This window comes from Penaeus monodon, chromosome 36 (genome assembly GCF_015228065.2).
Source record: "Penaeus monodon isolate SGIC_2016 chromosome 36, NSTDA_Pmon_1, whole genome shotgun sequence".
Lineage (NCBI taxonomy): Eukaryota > Metazoa > Arthropoda > Malacostraca > Decapoda > Penaeidae > Penaeus > Penaeus monodon.
The window spans coordinates 23,163,259-23,178,258 of NC_051421.1; the positions used below are offsets into that span (position 1 = coordinate 23,163,259).

The window sequence follows — 15,000 nt, forward strand, 5'->3', positions numbered from 1 at the left end:
GAAAAATACTTGCGTAGAGAACGGACCTCCGGGAAGGGGATTGTCAGTGACTCATTCTCATTCTCATTGATAAAAAAAATATCCCCTATTCGTTAGTGTTAATTCAGTTGTCGCCACGTGAGGAAGGTGAGTAACATCTAGTAACAAAGGGAGATGGTGTTTTATATAAAGTCTTGCCGATTGAAGGTAGAGGATACTGTTTTCACCTTCACGGAAGTTTGGGAATTTTTTTTTTTTTTCTCTCTCTCTCTCGAGTGTCAAGGGGGATGGGAATAATGTGTAAATAAATTGTTTAAATGCCTGGAGGACACGCTCGAGAGAATAGGGATATCCTGAAATACGATAGTGATAGAATAGTGGTAGATAGTGATTTGGGTGACTGGTTACAAATGCATGTCAGTTATTAGGTAGAAGTCATTAACAGAGCACTAACTAGTTCGTTTTGTTGTGTGGTTTGATTGTGGAAAACTGTTGAACTAATTCTAATGTTATGTAATAGTACTAGGTAAATAGTGGTGTGATTGAGAGGTCTAGGATTCCCGTGACGTTGTTCCTTTGTGACATGGTTTTTTAAGACATTGAAAGTGTTGTGAGGTGTATTCATATGAAAAAAAAAAGTGATGAAATTTTGGCTCTGTCATGGCAATTATTTGATTTATCTGTCACTAGGTGTAAGTACAGTACATGCAAGTTGCTTTAATTATGTCATCAATAAAAGATATGGAATTCCATGAGTGGATATCTCATGTAATGCATGCATGTCTGAAATTGTAGTGTTTGATCTTTATCATATTAACACAATAAATGGTATCATCTGATAGAACATAACATTATAAGACCCTTTTCTTCAATAGCATAGTTTCCACAAATAAATAATAAGGGTAGTAGAGAGGACAAAAAAAAGAAATGAAAAAAATTCTAGGCACTTCATGACACATACTCTTTCAGTGGCGAGAGAAAATTAAGGGAACTCAAGGTGGCGACGAAACAGTCGGGTGGAATTGTAGCAGATGACGTAGGCGAGGGAAACCATATAAACCAATGGGAATTGCACTTGGCCATGAAGTGACAATAGACACTAGTAGTTTAGTTTAGTAGATAATCACATGACCATAGAAGCTGGGCCCAAGGGAGGTCAGTTGAAATTCAGGTCAGTTCAATCATGGATAGGCTGTCATGTCAATGGTGTTGTTTCACCATTGACATGAAAAATATTGTGGCAATAATGAAAGAGAGCAGCAGATAGTGGTCACACTTTCTGCCAACAGCAATGAGGATTCTGACAGCTTATTGACAATTTATTAGTCAAGGTAAGAAATTATTGGTATGAGATCTAGCTCTTTGCCTCGGCTCTATCCTGCTAGAATATGTGAGGCGAAGACTTTGCAGACCAGGGGTAGGAAGGACAGCAACCCCCCTCCCCTCCCCCCGGAATAGTTCAAAGCCCCCTGTGTACTACGAATGTGCTTTGCAATAACTGAATTATTAAAAGTTTTACTTCAATCATTTGCTTTTACTCTCAATTTCCCTAATACTTATCATGCCCTCCCCAGCTGTTGGGGCTGATATTGTAGCTGTGCTTCCTTTGCGAAGGAAATGAGTGCTAGGTTTGTTTGAAACGCGATGAGAGCTTACAGAAAAACATTGATTTCACTTGGAAATCAGTGTTAGCTATGGGAAATTGAAATTGATATTCTTGTAGAGAACAAAAGGTTGCAAACACTATTAAAAGAAATAATCAGCAGACATGAATGGTAAATGCCACAAATAAACTAAAAGATTAAGGATAAGTCCAATTTGCGAAGCTTAGCCTCGCCCCGGCTATGCCCATGAGGGGAGCCCGGCCTGTGTCGACTAATGCCGACTCGCTCATGTGTGTCAGCTGGTGCTGACTCGGCTGAACCTAGTTCTTACCCACCGTGGTGCCAAGCCACAGCAATAACCTCTAGGCGACAGTTGCAACTTCTCGCGCCGACCCCTCGGATGAAAGGCCGACACGTTACCACTGTACTAGCCCGGAGGCTACTAAAAGACTGCAGAAAATGCCACTTACAGTCCAAGTCCACTCGGTGCTCCTGAGTTTCAGCTTTATCTTGCTCTGCATACCAATTTGAAGATAATGTTTACGGGGGATGTTGGGGCAGAGCTCCCCATCAACCCTCCCCTTGGGCTGTGCCCAATGGCACGGCCAGTCACAGCAACTTAGATTGTTGAATCAATTTTGTTACTTGAATGCATACGTACTGTAAAGATTTACCATTGTAGTTTTACCACTGTAATTTAGATTTTATTTTATTTATTTATTTATATATTTTTTACCAGAAAATCTACCCAACTCCATGTTACAAAATTTATTCAATAATCTAAATTGCTGTGACTGAGCATACCCTTTAGCCATTACCATTTGTGACTGCAGGTTATTTCTTGTACAGATAACTGCAACTTTTAATCCTCTACAAAAGTTTCATATTCATTTTGCCCTGCCTTAGTGTGCCCAGTGAATATCACTAATAAAAAGTTAAAGTAACGGATTGTACTTATAAAATCTGTGTCTGTTTTATTTGCTTACTGATGACTGGAATTGTCAGTACTCTAAAAAATTCTCAAGTATGAGAGATTAATGAAAAGCTGTACATACGTTCACTCGCTTATTGGAATGGTTTGAAGTAGATCAAACCATAGATAATTTTTTATGGTTTTGCTTGGCCCTTTCTTTGTTTTACCATCTTTATTTCATAATAATTTTTCTCGTCAACAGAACTTTCAGGATGGAGAGGTAAAGTTTACCAGAAAAGATCACAGTACAATGTATTGAGATCAGATCTTATTGCACCATATTTGCCACATCTGTATTTATTATGTAATTTGAATGTAGCTTTATTACTTGTCATTTAATACAGGACTGCCTATTGCTTTGTATTGAAATACGACGTGATATAGATTTTTATAATGTATTACCAAACTGGTTGATAGTCTTCATATGCAGTATGGCCTTGACTTAGCAACTCTGATGGACTGGAAAAAAATTATATAAATACCTCAGTATTAGGGTGAAGAAAAGCTCACCAATAACTAATTTAGACTAGTCCATGCTACATGCATAGGTCATGCTGTCAAGATCAAACAGAGGACATGATTATATTTGTGTTACATATTGTTTTAATATCTCAACCACGAAACTTTGAAACTTTGTCGAATTTTGCAAATGACTTTGTGTGTGAAATTATGTATCAATAAGACAGAAATAATTCTTTCAATGAATGAGTGATGAATTTATATTAGGTGGTGAATATGTATGCTATAAATAGTATATTAGAGAATTCCTTCTCAAGTATTGTTTTATATCTTTTCATGATCATTCATGATTTCATCACTTTTTACTCCATTATAGTTTTCTGTAGCACCAGACTGATAATTTATGCTAGTTAAGATTGACATTATTTATGTTATCCACTCCTCTCTTTCGCCTTTTCATGTCCCTGTCTTCATGACTCACTGTCTGTCTGTCCCTCTCTGTCTCTCGCCACTGCCTCATTTTTTTCCTGCCTCTCTGCCTCCTGTCCTGCCTTCTGTCCTGCTCCCTTCCCTACTCCTTCTTTCTCTGCCTCTATCCACTCCCTTTCTCTCTCTCTTCTCTTCTCTTCCTTCTCTCTGTCCTCCTCTGTCCTCTCTGTCTCTCCCTGTCCTCTTCTCCCTCCCTCTCTCTTCCTCGCCTTCCTCCTCCCTTCTCCTTCCTCCTCCTTTCCCTGCTCCCCTGTCCTGTCCTGTCCCTGCTCTCCTGTCCCTGTCCCTGTCCTCTCCTCTCTCCTGTCCCTGTCCTGTCCCTGTCCCTGTCCCTCCCTGCTCTCCTGTCCCTTCTCCTCTGTCTCTTCCTCTGTCTCGTCTCCTGTCCTCTCTCTGTCTCTCTCTCTGTCTCTCTCTCTCTCTCTCTCTCTCTCTCTACTACTACTACTACTACTACTACTACTACTACTACTACTACTACTACTACTACTACTACTACTACTACTACTACTGCTACTACTACTACTACTACAAGGTCTTATATGTTTTAGAAGATGTTTCATAGTCTATGCATTTGACTAATAGATTGAAAGGCATCTCCAAATACTTTCTTTTGTTGGTCATTTTTTGATTTCTTGACCTTCCCTTCTAGTGCTATTGTTAGGTTATGCTTTATTTCATGTACACACGAAGATTAGAGAACAGTTGGTATCAACATGAAACACACAAGAATGGTTTACTTTCATTATGATTAGAATATATCTCATATTATATTTATTTTGTGTCATCAATAGTTTTTAAACTTTGCAGCACATCAAGGATGGATTGGTTGTTTGGCCGTAAGATGACTCCTGAGGAGATGCTCAGGAAGAATCAGCGAGCATTAAACAAAGCCATGCGTGATTTGGACCGAGAAAGAGCAAAGATGGAGCAGCAGGAAAAGAAGATCATTGCGGATATAAAAAAATATGCAAAGATGGGTCAGATGGTGAGATAATTTGAAGTTGTGTTATTTCTTTCATCATTAATTGATTATTTTTTATTTCTCTGATTTTGTTCAGTTGTGTAAATGAAAAGTATGAATAGTCAAAGAAAATTAGATACTTATTAAGCCTATGAAAATACATAGAAACAGTGAGATTAAGAAATTTTTGTGGAAAATACTTTGTATTATCTAATTTGTTTATCAGATACGTGTATGAAATGAAGTTAATTTTACAGCAGCTTTGGTCTTTAACATTTTGAAAAAAATAATTTCTTTGTCTGTTGTAGGATGCAGTTAAAGTAATGGCAAAAGATTTGGTGAGGACACGTCGCTACACTAAGAAGTTCATCATGATGAAGGCTCAGATTCAAGCAGTTTCACTCAAGATCACTTCATTGAAGAGTCAGAACGCCATGGCAGGAGCTATGAAGGGGGTTACCAAGGCCATGATGAGCATGAACAAGTGAGCTGTTCATTTGTGGAACCTTGTTTTGACATTACTATCTTTCTTCAGTGGAGAGAAGAAAGGAGTTATTCTAAGGCTTTTAGTTTTTAGCATTTGTGGATGCTGTGTATTTATTTATTTATTTATTTATTATTTTTTTCTCTCCATTCTTAAGAGATTAGAATTTATGGTATGGGCTGATGTTTGCATTCTAAGATGAATATTCGTGAATTTAGCTATACATAGTCAGTTTTTTCTTATGGTGAAGTCTTTCTGCTGAAACTTGTGCATTTTCTGTCAGTTTTTATTTTTTTATTACAGCTTATGAACTAATATATTTTACATTGTTCCAGGCAACTGAAGCTTCCACAGATCCAGCAGATTATGCAAGAATTTGAAAAACAGACAGAGATTATGGACATGAAGGAGGAAATGATGAATGACGTCATAGATGATGCCATGGGTGATGAAGACGATGAAGAGGAAACGTAAGTTTGTGCTGTTGAGAAGTTTTTTGTTATTTTTTTTCCTCTTTGTATCTGTGTGCTTAGGATTATAACAGGAAATATGTATGCCGTGCTCTTCACCATTACTGACAAGATGCTCTATACCCATTCTGTTTTCAAGCTGTCCCATATGAAAGTACAAATTTATTTTTCTTTCTCTGTATATGCATACTTTTTTCTTTGAGCACTTACAGAAAGAAGAATGGAAAGAGGTACTAAAATATATTTGTAATTTTTTATAATTTTACTCTGAAACTATAGTTACATGTGTCACAGACAGTAACTGGAAATCTTGATGTCAGTGGATTGGAATCCAGCCATGGACAAAACTTGATTATAACCCTCATCTTCATTGGGCAGTCAGAGGTAGTGCTAAGCCGCTGAAATGGCATACATATTTGCACAAAGCAGCTCCTTTTTTAATTCTTCTCATGGTAGAAATATTTTATATTATTCCACAGTTTCCTGTTGCTCAAATTTCTCCAAAAGAGATGTATCCTTTCATTTCTATTATTACAGAGTTTTACCAGTCATCATATTTAATTTGATTAACAAATTAAATGATAATGATAAAATAGTTATGTTTAAAAGGTCAATTTGCAGTTAGTAGATACTCTGTTATGATATAAAGTCTAAATTAGAAGGTTCACAATCTGATGAAACCCTTGGGAGTGCTGTGAACAGCATATAGTGGTGTCACAAGATTTTGCAGTAAGATCAATTTTAAGCCCATCTCATTCACATGTTTACCATTTGAGCAGGTAACCTGTGTTTATTTTGCTTTGAGCTACAGTAATTCTTGGAACAGGCAAAGCTGTACCTTGTTTTAAAGGTAAAATCTTCTGAGGGTTGGTGTGAAAGAAAGAGTACCACAGAAAGGACTTTGTGTCTAGAAGAGATGTAATTATTTTTAATAGACAGTCCAAGCATTGTAATCTTTGTTGAATGGATTTTAGGTGGTTTCTATACCACTAGAAATTCCATTTCTCAGTGGCATGGATGGGATGAATGGGAAAAGGTTACTTTGATGTCAATAGCTAGTGTAACTGTTTTCAACGTAGTCTGTTAGCAAATTACTTGTCAAATGCAAAGCAATTTTTGTTAATGTTTTTTCCCCCTGCAGAGATGCTGTTGTATCCCAAGTCCTGGACGAACTAGGCCTTCAGATGACAGAAGGTCTGAGTGACCTCCCATCAGCAGCCGGAACCATTGGCAATCCAACTCCTGCCAACAAGCAGTCTGTTGCAGTAGCAGATGCAGCTGATGATGATATACAGGCCAGACTGGACAACCTCAGGAGAGAGTAATGCTTGAGCTCCAGATGAATGAGAGAAATTTATTATTTTTGCTAAGTCTTCACTGAAGCTAAAAAAAAAGTATGGTAATTAGTCAGGCTAATCCTATGAATTATAGTGTTTGTTGTTAGTTTCTTAGAGAATTTTATGTTTAAGCCTTCAGTGAATCCCAGTAATATAAACTTCATTTTAGTTGTGTAAAGAAAGGAATCCAAAATCACCAAAAAGAAACAACCCAAAAGATTCTAACTCTCCGTGAAATCTCAGGGTTAGGCTTTTGGAAAAAAAAAGAACGAGTTTGTTCGTTTTGTAAAATGATAATGTCATTTGTCACAAATATTTAACTTGTAATTATCCTTTAAGCAGCAGTATTACCCAGGTAACTGTTTTCATCTTGAAATATGATAAATTAATAAATATGAATAAAGGGAACTTTTTTTACATTTCAAATTATGCAGTAGATAATACACTTGCAGCCTCAGTATAGTAACTTTGTTGTAGGACCAGGTGTGCAGAAGTTTGAGAGTGGCAGTGCTGATTTTCCATATTTAGATGATAGCTCATTTTAGGAAGCAAATAATTTCCAAGGTGCCTCATACTTAGGCAGCACTCTTAAGTAACCAATCATAATTTACAACTGCATATAAACTTGAAATTTGGTTATAAAAATGTACCTGTCTTTTTATCACCTTTTTTCTATTATATGAGGTATCAGTATATCTAGATACTGCAAATTAAAAAAGGAAGAAAAGGGACCTCAAAGTACTTGTATCACGTGCTAGCCAAAAGAAATTGTACTTACTGTTTACAGATTTTGTTTGTTTATACCACCTGTTTTATTTGTAACTTGAATACGTAGAAAGGAAAGTATCAGTAGTTTTATATTTTGATTTCCAAGGTTAGTCTGATGACTATTACATACTAGAAAATTATATTATATTAGCATAAGTATAGGTTTTATAATGCATGAGTGAATTAGCAAATAGAATATAGCAGTGGCTTTCTTGGCCAAGCTACCAATAAAATCTGGTTCAAAGGTCAAAGTTATGGTTGTAATTTTTTGAAAGGACTAGGTTAAGTGGAAACACTGAAGAATATATATGCTTTAAATGTCAATACATAAAGAAAATATGAATGATGTGATTGTTTGTACTTTTTTTTTTTTTTTCTTTTTTTTTTCAAATTAAGTTGTTATCACATAGATCAATAAATTTTGAAGATTTTATTATAAAGCTGTTATTATTTCTTTACGATTTCAAGGAAAATGGCAAATACTGAGAACAAGTGCCTGGATATAAAAAGACAAATAATGATGAATTTAACAATGAAGGTAATGTAACCTTCCAAGCTAGTAATTCAAACCTCTAATGGATTGACATATACAAGGTATGACTTTTATTTAATTTAATTGAGGATTTGGGTATGCATTACCCTTTACAATTATCTCATATGAATGATGGTCTTGAAATTGTAACAGATATTCAATTGTTATAAAAGTGTTAAATTGGAAGTATATGGTAAAAATGTTATTCTCTTTGTATTTTTTGTCTTGAGATCTTATTTTTGCTCTTGAAAGATCATTTTGCTTTTAGTTGATCTCTCTTCACTAATCCCTTACTTCTTGTCATGGGAGACTGAGGCCCAAGGTAGGGGATCACCCCGACCTTGGACCTCATTTTTGACCTAATTTTGCATGGTCTTTTCTTCTCTCTTCTTTTCTTCATCCTCTTCTTTTGTAAACTTCCTGTGAGAGCCATGCTGAAAGGATGAAAGGCTGGCTTTGTGTTAGTCATGAACGGCCTCTGGAACCATGGGCACGGTATTCCCTTGGTTAATTACCAAGCCCCTACCCCTTATAGGGACCATAAGGGGTAGACTGTTTCTTCTCCCTATTTATTTCAGACACACCAAGGCCAATAATGAAGATTTTTTACCCTTATTAGGGGCATTAAGGCTGGCCCCTTCATCAACTAGCCTATCTAAATTTGATTTCATTGGTTTCCAGGCCCCTGCCTCTCATTTGACCACAGCTCCAACCACTGATTGTAATACCCCATCATTGATGTTTATTATCAACTCTACCCATTCCAAAACATCCACACAGGTCATTGCTCAACCTTCAGAATACACCCCTTCCCCTCTCTTAACATCCTCTCCATCTACTGCAGTCTTCTTCAGTGTCTACCCCAACCCTCATTATAACTCTTCATCCTTATTGTCCTTCCTCAGTATTACCTCTCTCTATACCATCCCGGACTGTGAAAACGACTTGCCTCATCAACTATGATGCAGTGACAGTCCAGTGCTGCACTATTCCTCCAAGAGACTAACATAAGTCTTACACCACTTTTGCCAAGATTAGCTTCTGTGGACATGAAGTTTACATTGGTTCACCTCCTTCCCCTAATCCCTTATTTCATTCTCTGGATTCTCCTTCTACAACTACCATTTCTAACAGTATTACCCTTTGATTGTTTTATAATGGCTCTTTTTCATTGTTACTCTCCCTTCTTCAGACACATACTCTCCATTTGATCTGATCACCCTATACCTTTAACCCTATCCCCTTTTACAAATCCCCACTGTATCCTTTTCAGCTGCTATTCTATCCTACAGCATTCTACAACCCTTGACATCTAACACATCTTGTCCCAATTGTTAACATATTTCCACCCCTTTTGGCACAATACTTTAATATAATACTATATGACCATTGATATCTTGCACATTAATTTCTTCTAACCATTGACCATTCTCCTACTTCTCCACCTACCATTGTTACCTGTATTAACCATTGATTGTTTCATAATGGCTCTTGCAGTTTTCCTCATAGTGTTACTCTCGGTTTGATCTAATCACCGTATATATTTAACCCCAACCCCTTTTCAAATCCCTGCCATACTCCACTTGCTCCCTCCCCTTATACCCTTTTCACTACCATTCTGTTTTACAGCGCCCTACAACCTTCAACATGAAACACATTTTATCCTAATCAGTAACTCATTTCTACCCTTTTTGCCACAATACTATAGTGCTATATGACCTTTAATGTCTAGCACATTTATTTCTTCCATTAACCATTTCAGTTGAACTCAATTGAGAATACCAGGTAGTGCTCTAGAATAGTATTTACAAAACTTCAAATACATATTACTTGAGCCTGTGCTTTACCTACCATATAAGCCATGTAAGTTTTCCTATGCTTCTGTGTTATGCCACCACAGCCATCAGTACCCCCAACAGCCCCATCCACCCTTTCACAAATCTTTATCAACCACACCAGGGTCATCACTACCATCAGGACTATTACCACCTATGCCACCTCACCATACTCTAAAAATTCCTTAAATCCCAAGTCTCTATGGTTATGTATAACTCACTTAGGGAACCACTGTTCAAGGAGCTCAAAACATTAACCAGCAATATCAGAAGATAATATTTTATTGAAAAATTAAATTTCTTTTATTTTCAGGGAACTGATGCTCTAATCATGTATTATTAATAAAAAAACACAAAATTCTGCATTACACAAAATTATATTTAGGATAACTCTTGACTTCAGCATATTATTCTGGATGCAACACCTAGTGTTTTGTGGCACAAAGATGCTTGACTTGACCTTTTACCCACTTCTGAGATGAGTACAGGAATTTAGCACTCTTATAGAATGATGAAATGATTATATAGTTTATGGGACAACTATGATGATTTAGAATTAACCTTTCAAATACTAACAGAGAAGAAGCATATTCCCTTAAATTATTGAAAACAAAGCATCTGCAACAATTGCAAAGTTTATTAAATCCTGAACAACTAGATATTCCATATTTTCAATTACTAAACAATAAACTCAACTTTTTTTTTCTATTAACTGTAAAATATGGAGTCTTCTCACAGCCTAAGCACTTTTTATGTATGAAAAATTACAAGTAATTGGCCAGGTAATTTGGAACAAGTGTAAGCATAACATTTTGCACAACTTTAGCTATATATTGGCATTGTTCTTCAGTCTTCTGCCAGAAGAGGTCTGATTCCAAGTCTGGGTAGCCCTCTAAACCACCTCTCTGAAGCTGGTCTACCATCACCTGCAGTAACAGCTTCATTGCAGGCCCTAGAATAACAAGTTCAGTTTGAGTTCAGAACTTTCTTAAATATTATTTTACAAAGATATCTCTTACAGGAAAAGGATTGTCAAAATTTTAAATGTAATTAATATTAATTCCTATACATGTTTCTCGGTCTATAAACAATATTTAACAGTATTTACAGAAAAAGATTATGCACTTGCATGGATACACACACACACACACACACACACACACACACACACACACACACACACACACACACACACACACACACACACACACACACACACACACACACACACACACACACTAAACAGAAGTAATCAGGAATCATATGTGTTGAGAGCAGCAGTGGATTAGGAGATTTAGAGATCCAGAGGCTAGGAGAAGGAGGATTATGGGAGAAGGTAACATATTCAGCCTGGGGTACACCTTTAGTACTAGTGGTTAAGTAGAGGGGGGGGGGCTATTAAATGGGGATTACAAGGTTAATGTAAATCCAAACCTACATATAGATTAGCATGATCTGCCCAACATCCAAGCTATGAACAACATTTAGTGTGATAAATGTAGAAAGACCTATGAATGAGAATTAATATCTTCACAGTGCAAGAGATATATTAGACCAGTTTCAGTTATATAAAATTGAAACTGATCAAATGCATCTCTTGCTCAGTGAAGATATTCCCTTTTTCATACTTTTTTCTGCATGTACAAGACATGTTAGCCATATTAGATCTGTGTAGTGTATTTTCCAAAATTTATTTAAAGACTGCATTTCAACACAAGAACGCAGAATCTAATATCTGGTAAAGATGCTTTGTTAAATCAGGCCAAATATAAAATTTTTGTAGATGCATGTTCAGAGTTCCCCATAGAGAAACATACTGAAGGGAGCAAAAATAGTTGTTCCTCCCTAGCTCTACAAACAGGTATTGGCAGAATTACATGTTGACTGTTAAGTGAACCAAATCCTTTGTCTGTATATTTGCATGGTGGCTAAATATTGGTAATAATATTGATTTCTACATAAAGATGTGTGAGGGATGTGCATTACAACAATAATCCAGAGCCAATAAAGTCACATCATTTGCAATATCCTAGTTCAGCTGGGCAAAAATTGCATAATTTCCTGATAACTGTAGATGGATCCAGCCAGAGTGCAGAAGAATTCTACTACTTCAGTTATTACACAATAAAGGCTTTAATGAAAATATTAAAAGGCATTCTTGAACAAACTGTCTCAAGTATTGGACCTGAGTTTACATCAAAAGAATTTCAGGCTAGCAAATATCAAGGATACATTCAATGCAACATTTTTTGCCACAAATGGAGAGAACAATAAGAAATGTAGACAAGGGACCAGTTCTACTACAGAGAAGGAGATAGTAATGGTAAGAACCTATACATTCTCTGTTGGGAGTATAGGTAAATTACACTATACTATACGAGTGGACAATAAAGATTTGAAAAGACATTAATCACTAAAACCATCATACTTAAATATTTCAGAAGATTCAAATAAATTGACACATAATGACAAATTAGATACTAGTTAAAGATGCATTCCTAAATCTACAGCCCAGTCAAAAATCTGCAAACAAACACTTGTCTTGAGGCAAATACTAGAGGTCCTTAACCTTCTAATACCAGGTAGTCAGCAAAGGGGAGTTCCTTCCCAAAATAAAATTGGGAAAGTATGAATCTGGCTGATATCCTTATAACTAGTAATACATTGTTAACTGCTCATATTTATCAAAACCCCACAAAACTTTCTTAGATAGTTTTGTATCTTATCAAATAATTCCCCCATATTGTGTTTTCTATGTATGTGTGTGCCTTACTGGCAACTAGGAACATTACTGATATTCTCTCCCATACAAGACAATAATTAAAGAAGCAACAGGGATTTCTGAACAGAATTATCCCATAGGATTAATGAGAGTAATATTTGAATTATAATGCAAGGACTGCCCCCATACACCAATACAAGTTCAAGAAAAGCAGTAATAAACATGTCAAGACAAGAAAAAAGACCTTGGAATAACTGGAACCAAAACCTAAGATCACAAAAACCTATCAGTGATCACAAACAGGAGGTGTATGCAGACAGTGATATGGTAAAGAAAATCACCACTATCACTAGGTTTACTCTGGTATATAGTGCAGTGGTATGAAGTCCCCACAAAGATAAACTACTTTAAGTTTATGAAAAAAAAAAAAAAGAATATAAAACACAATACTAAAGGAAAAAAGCAAATGGGACTACATAATGATTTACAAGTATTTCATAGGAACAGCAAAGTTAGGCAAGGAAGAATTTATAATTTTCAGTGAGAGAGGAACAAGAAGTTATATAATGAAATGTTGGAACAAGGATGTAAAGAAGTTTGCAAATACTATTTGTGCTCAATTGAACAATTTTCTAGAAAATATTATATAAGTCGGGAAAAAAAAAAATCTAATACAACAGATCTGGCCCTTTCTCACATTTAACATCTATGAAACTACTGTAATAATGCATAAATGCACACATATGCACGCACATGCACACACACACTACACCCACCACACCAACACACAACAACACACACACACACACAACACACACACACACACATATATATATATATATATATATATATATATATATATATATATATATATATATATATATATATATATATATATATATAAGACACACACACAACACACACACACACACAACACACACACACACACAAACACAACACACAACACACAAACAACAACACACACACAAACAATAACACACACACACAAATATATATATATATATTATATATATATATATAATATATATATATATATATATATATATATATTATATATATATATATATATAATATATATATATATTATATATATATATATAATATAATATATATATATATATATATATATATAATATATATAATATATAATATATATATATATCAATATATACATATATCATATATACATATCATATACATACATACATACATACATACATACATACATCAACACACACACACACACACACACACACACACACACACACACACACACACACACACACACATACACAACACACACACACAACAGACACACACACACACACACACACACAACACATACACATAATATATATATAATATATATATATATATATATATATATATATATATATATTATATTATATTATATATACACATATATATACATACATATATATGTTGATATGTATATATATGTTATATATTATTATATATATTATTATATATATATATATATATATATATATATATATATATTTCTATATACATACATATTATGTGTGTGTGTGTGTGTGTGTGTGTGTGTGTGTGTGTGTGTGTGTGTGTGTGTGTGTGTGTGTGTGTGTGTGTGTGTGTGTGTGTGTGTGTGTGTGTGTGTTGTGTGTGTGTTTGTGTGTGTGTGTGTTTGTGTGTAAGTACATTACAGGCTTGAAGAAAGTAATGTACTAGATAAGTAGAGTAAATGTGTGTCAGATGCCAGGATAATCTGATAATGGAAGGATGAAACAGAATAGTAAATGGTGAAAGTAGTAAACAAGACATTCTAAAGAAAGAGTGCAAGCAAAAGGATACAAACATGGTAAACAGTGTCTGAGGACCATGAAGTGCTTCATGGCAATTCTCTTGACATGGGCGCTCTTGAGTCCAAATTTGTTCTTCCAGTTATGGCCTGAGATAATAATTTTGGCTAACAGTACAGCATCTCGAACATCTGAAAACATCCTGATTTTAGCAAAAAAAAAAGTTGGTTAACTGATTCAATCTTTAACCTTATATTCACATGATCTAGATTTACTTGTATATACATATAATCTTACTTTTTTATACTTATCTGATTTACTGTTCATTATGATTAAAGGTACCACTTTTCTCTGCATTACATTCTGATAAGGATAGGTGAACCAATAAGGATAGGTGAACCAATATAGTTTTTATAACTTGTACTAAAACAAAATACCAAGGCACTGAAAAGTTAAACATGGAGGTGTAAATCACCATACTTACTGTCATGCTCCAAGAAAAACTCTCTTTCAAGAGCAGAATAACTGGTAGTAACAGTAAGGCTAGAAGTCCCCGCTGGGCCATGAAGGCCAAAGGAG

At 35.3% G+C, this 15,000-nt stretch overlaps 2 protein-coding genes across 3 annotated transcripts in view; one reads left to right on the forward strand and one right to left on the reverse strand.

Moving 5' to 3' along the window:
* Positions 1–7,960, forward strand: part of LOC119595866 (charged multivesicular body protein 2a-like) — a 7,976-nt gene extending 16 nt beyond the window's left edge. The window contains exons 1-5 of one of the 2 annotated variants that reach the window (XM_037945067.1): positions 1–126; positions 4,315–4,492; positions 4,777–4,952; positions 5,288–5,422; positions 6,564–7,960. The exon at positions 1–126 is cut by the window's left edge and continues 16 nt beyond it. In XM_037945067.1, the coding sequence (XP_037800995.1) occupies positions 4,325–4,492; positions 4,777–4,952; positions 5,288–5,422; positions 6,564–6,747 (663 nt within the window). In that variant the 5' untranslated portion in view covers positions 1–126; positions 4,315–4,324 and the 3' untranslated portion in view covers positions 6,748–7,960. Of the gene's footprint in view, positions 127–2,753; positions 2,777–4,314; positions 4,493–4,776; positions 4,953–5,287; positions 5,423–6,563 lie in introns of those variants that run through there. The other variant, XM_037945068.1, reaches the window with a different exon arrangement.
* Positions 7,961–10,158: 2,198 nt separating this feature from the next.
* The window catches only part of LOC119595865, a 9,210-nt gene continuing 4,368 nt past the window's right edge, over positions 10,159–15,000 (reverse strand). The window contains 3 exon segments of the mRNA XM_037945066.1: positions 10,159–10,846; positions 14,478–14,612; positions 14,906–15,000. The exon segment at positions 14,906–15,000 is cut by the window's right edge and continues 103 nt beyond it. Of these exon segments, the coding sequence (XP_037800994.1) occupies positions 10,659–10,846; positions 14,478–14,612; positions 14,906–15,000 (418 nt within the window). The 3' untranslated portion in view covers positions 10,159–10,658.